The sequence below is a fragment of the Octopus bimaculoides genome, chromosome 2, assembly GCF_001194135.2.
Source record: "Octopus bimaculoides isolate UCB-OBI-ISO-001 chromosome 2, ASM119413v2, whole genome shotgun sequence".
Taxonomy (NCBI): Eukaryota; Metazoa; Mollusca; class Cephalopoda; order Octopoda; family Octopodidae; genus Octopus; species Octopus bimaculoides.
Window position 1 is genome coordinate 15,186,390 of NC_068982.1, and position 3,203 is coordinate 15,189,592.

The 3,203-nt window shown below is 35.4% G+C and overlaps 1 protein-coding gene across 1 annotated transcript in view; it reads right to left on the bottom strand.

Annotated features, from left to right (window-relative positions):
• Positions 1 to 3,203, bottom strand: part of LOC106875998 (uncharacterized) — a 34,301-nt gene that overhangs the window by 9,760 nt on the left and 21,338 nt on the right. Inside the window, exon 4 of the mRNA XM_052975658.1 lies at positions 869 to 913. Within this exon, the coding sequence (XP_052831618.1) occupies positions 869 to 913 (45 nt within the window). The remainder of the gene's footprint in view (positions 1 to 868; positions 914 to 3,203) is intronic.

Sequence of the window (3,203 nt, forward strand, 5' to 3'; positions counted from 1 at the left end):
ATATATATATATATATATATATACACACACATATATATACAATGGGCTCCTTTTAGTTTCTGTCTACCAAATCCACTCACAAGGCTTTGGTCATCTTTGCACATCTTTATTACACATTTATATTCTGTTCGCCTAACTTGGTATCTGCACTTCAGAAATACTATAAAAAGTACCTTTATAAAAGCACATGTCTGAATTACCAAGAGCAGATATTGTCACTTAGCTGGGTTGCGTTGTCCACACACATGGCAGAAATATCAGGTACAAACACCCCTGCACGGAGTCTTTATATTCAATATTCAATTAATATTGTTTGGGTGTGAGGATTATACCAATCTAGCAAGGTGCCTCAATTTAAGTACTCAGTTTAACTGTATCTTAATTATGTGTGTGTGCGTGTGTGTTGTGTATGTATGTATGTATGCATGCATGTGTCTCCTTGTCCTGACATCATGTAATGCAACAGATATAAAACGATTGTCAGTGTCATACAAGCATTTCCAGTCTTCCATGAAAACATGTCAGGCTATGGGGAAATATTACCTTGCCTGGAAACAAGTGAGGGTTCGTAACAAGGAAAATGTAGTCATTAAAAAAGGTGCTTCAACAAATCCCATCAGCCCTGTGCAAACATGGATAAGTGGACATTAAAATGATGATGATGAAGATTCTTAAGGATGCTGCCAGAGATCAGTTCACTGGACTTTCTCCAGAACCATCTTTGAATTCAAACACTCAATACATTAAATATATCAAATATATCGTTTATGAAAGCATGTAATAGCTAATTATAAAGATAAAGTTGAAAGTAATAAATCTTGATTGAAATGAAACAAAAATGAAAAAATAAATACAAATAAATGCTTACAAGTTTCATTTTCAGTTTTTTCAAGACGAATTTTCCGAGGCCTTCCTGAAGAATGGGAAAAAAAAGACAAGAAAGAAAGTTTTAAAAGAAATATAAAATTGATTTGCTCTGATGGTTGAGAATTTATTTGATAACCATTCTGTGATGAGTTAGACTGGTTACATGTTTTGATTAATTTTAAATATAATCAAGATTTTTGTAAGGAGTGTAATAAAATATCAGTAACTTTATATCTAGCTAAATATGTGCTGGTGCCATGTAAAAAGCACCCAGATTACTCTGTAAAGTGGTTGGGGCTAAGAAGGGCATCCTGTCATAGAGACCATGCTAAAGCAGACAAATGGAGGATGGGGCAGCGCTCTGGCCTTGCCAGCTCCTCTCAAACATTCTAACCCATGCTAGGATGGAAAGTGAATGTTAAACGATGATGATATTCATATCTATGTAAAGTGGTTGGCATTAGGAAAGGCATCCAGCCATAGAAACCATGACATTTGAGTGTAAGGCAGTTCTGCAGCTCACCAGATCTTGTCATACCACCATAGAAAATGGATATTAAATGATGAGAATGATACTTATATAAGGTACAAGCAGAGCTGTGCTGTTAAGAAACAACACCAGCCTCATTAAATTCCACCTGATCAATGCAAGAAGGAAAAAGTGGAGGTTAAAAGAATCATATATATATATATATATATATATATATAATTTTCCAGTTAATTTCGTAATCGCTACCAATATAGCATAAGACTACATCCCAAAGGATCATTTATTAGATTCCTTAAGGGTCGTTCTCATTGTTTATATTTCCAAGGTTTCAAATTTGTATGTTTAAAAATGTAGAGACTCAATATATATACACTTACAGAAAGACACACATATGTGTGGGTCTGTGTATATGCATTGATTAGTTTATTTTATGCTGTGCTTGAGAAGACCTAGCAAGCCAAGTGAGACCGTAACTGTGACCTATGCCAGTGCAGCATAAGCAGTCCATTTAAGAGTACCCTTCAATCATTGGGCAATAAATTGCACTTGCAAAGACCTGTTGAGGCAAGTGAAGTTGTTGTCATGGCTGATGACAGTACTGCCTGATTGGCACCTGTGCCAGTGGCATGTAAAAAGCACCATTTGAGTGTGGTCGATGCCAGTGCTGCCTGACTGGCTCCTATGCTGGTGGCACGTAAAAAGCACCATTCGAGTGTGGTTGTTGCCAGTGCTGTCTGACTGGCTCCTATGCTGGTGGCATGTAAAAAGCGACATTCAAGCGTGGTCAATGCCAGTACCGCCTGATTGATCTCTGTGCTGGTGGCACGTAAAAAGCATCTACTACACTCTTGGAGTGGTTAGCGTTAGGAAGGGCATCCAGTTGTAGAAACTTAGCCAGATCAGATTGGAGCCTGGTACAGCTTTCTGGCTTGCCAGCCTTCAGTCAAACCGTCCAACCCATGCCAGCATGGAAAGCGGGCGTTAAACAACGACGATGATGTTGATGATTCTATAGACCAACTAAAATCTCATTACTTATGTTGTAACAATAATTTGATAGAGATTTTAATTTCAGTCTGAAGGATTAATTTAAATCCAATAGGTCAAAGCAACTCATGAAACTTGAAGTAGTTTTGAGTAAACAGAAAAAGTAAAAAAAAGAAAAGAAACTTCCATAAACATTTTCTTTTATACACTATTACAGATTGAATAGGTCTGATAGGTTTGTAAATCTTAAGATGCTCCTTAAGAAAGTAACTCAAGCAGAATATATTATCAGCTGGATGAAATGAAGTTTATTTCTAAGAAATAAGGAGAGAGGGGAGATTCTATAATTAGAATAAAGTTTGGTTATAGTACAGCACCATAATCTCAGTGGAAATTAATTCATAGTTTTTATTTAATGATTTGTAAAATAAGAACAGGACTTTCATTTCCATTTTATGTTAAACTATTTACTCCCATCTCCAACGATGAGGTTAACAGCCTGAAAAACTATAAGCTTCTTTACAACAATCATTCCAACAAGAAGTTATTAACCTTTCAAATTAATAGTATTTTTGAGAGCAGCCAATCCCAGTCGTTTAGATATTTATATTTTGTATGTTGCAGTATCATTGAAGATTTTAGCTGGGAAGGACATGGTGTTGTAGCTTGATGGTATACTGCTTGAGCCAACAACGGCCAGAAAGTAGCCTGGTTATGTTACCAGAATAAAAATAGGTAGAGGCATACAGAAAATGATATTAAATTGATAAAGTTACTTATATAAGAAAAACCCGGAAAATGTAAATATTTATTCATATAAAATCTGGAATATATATATATATATATATATATATATATA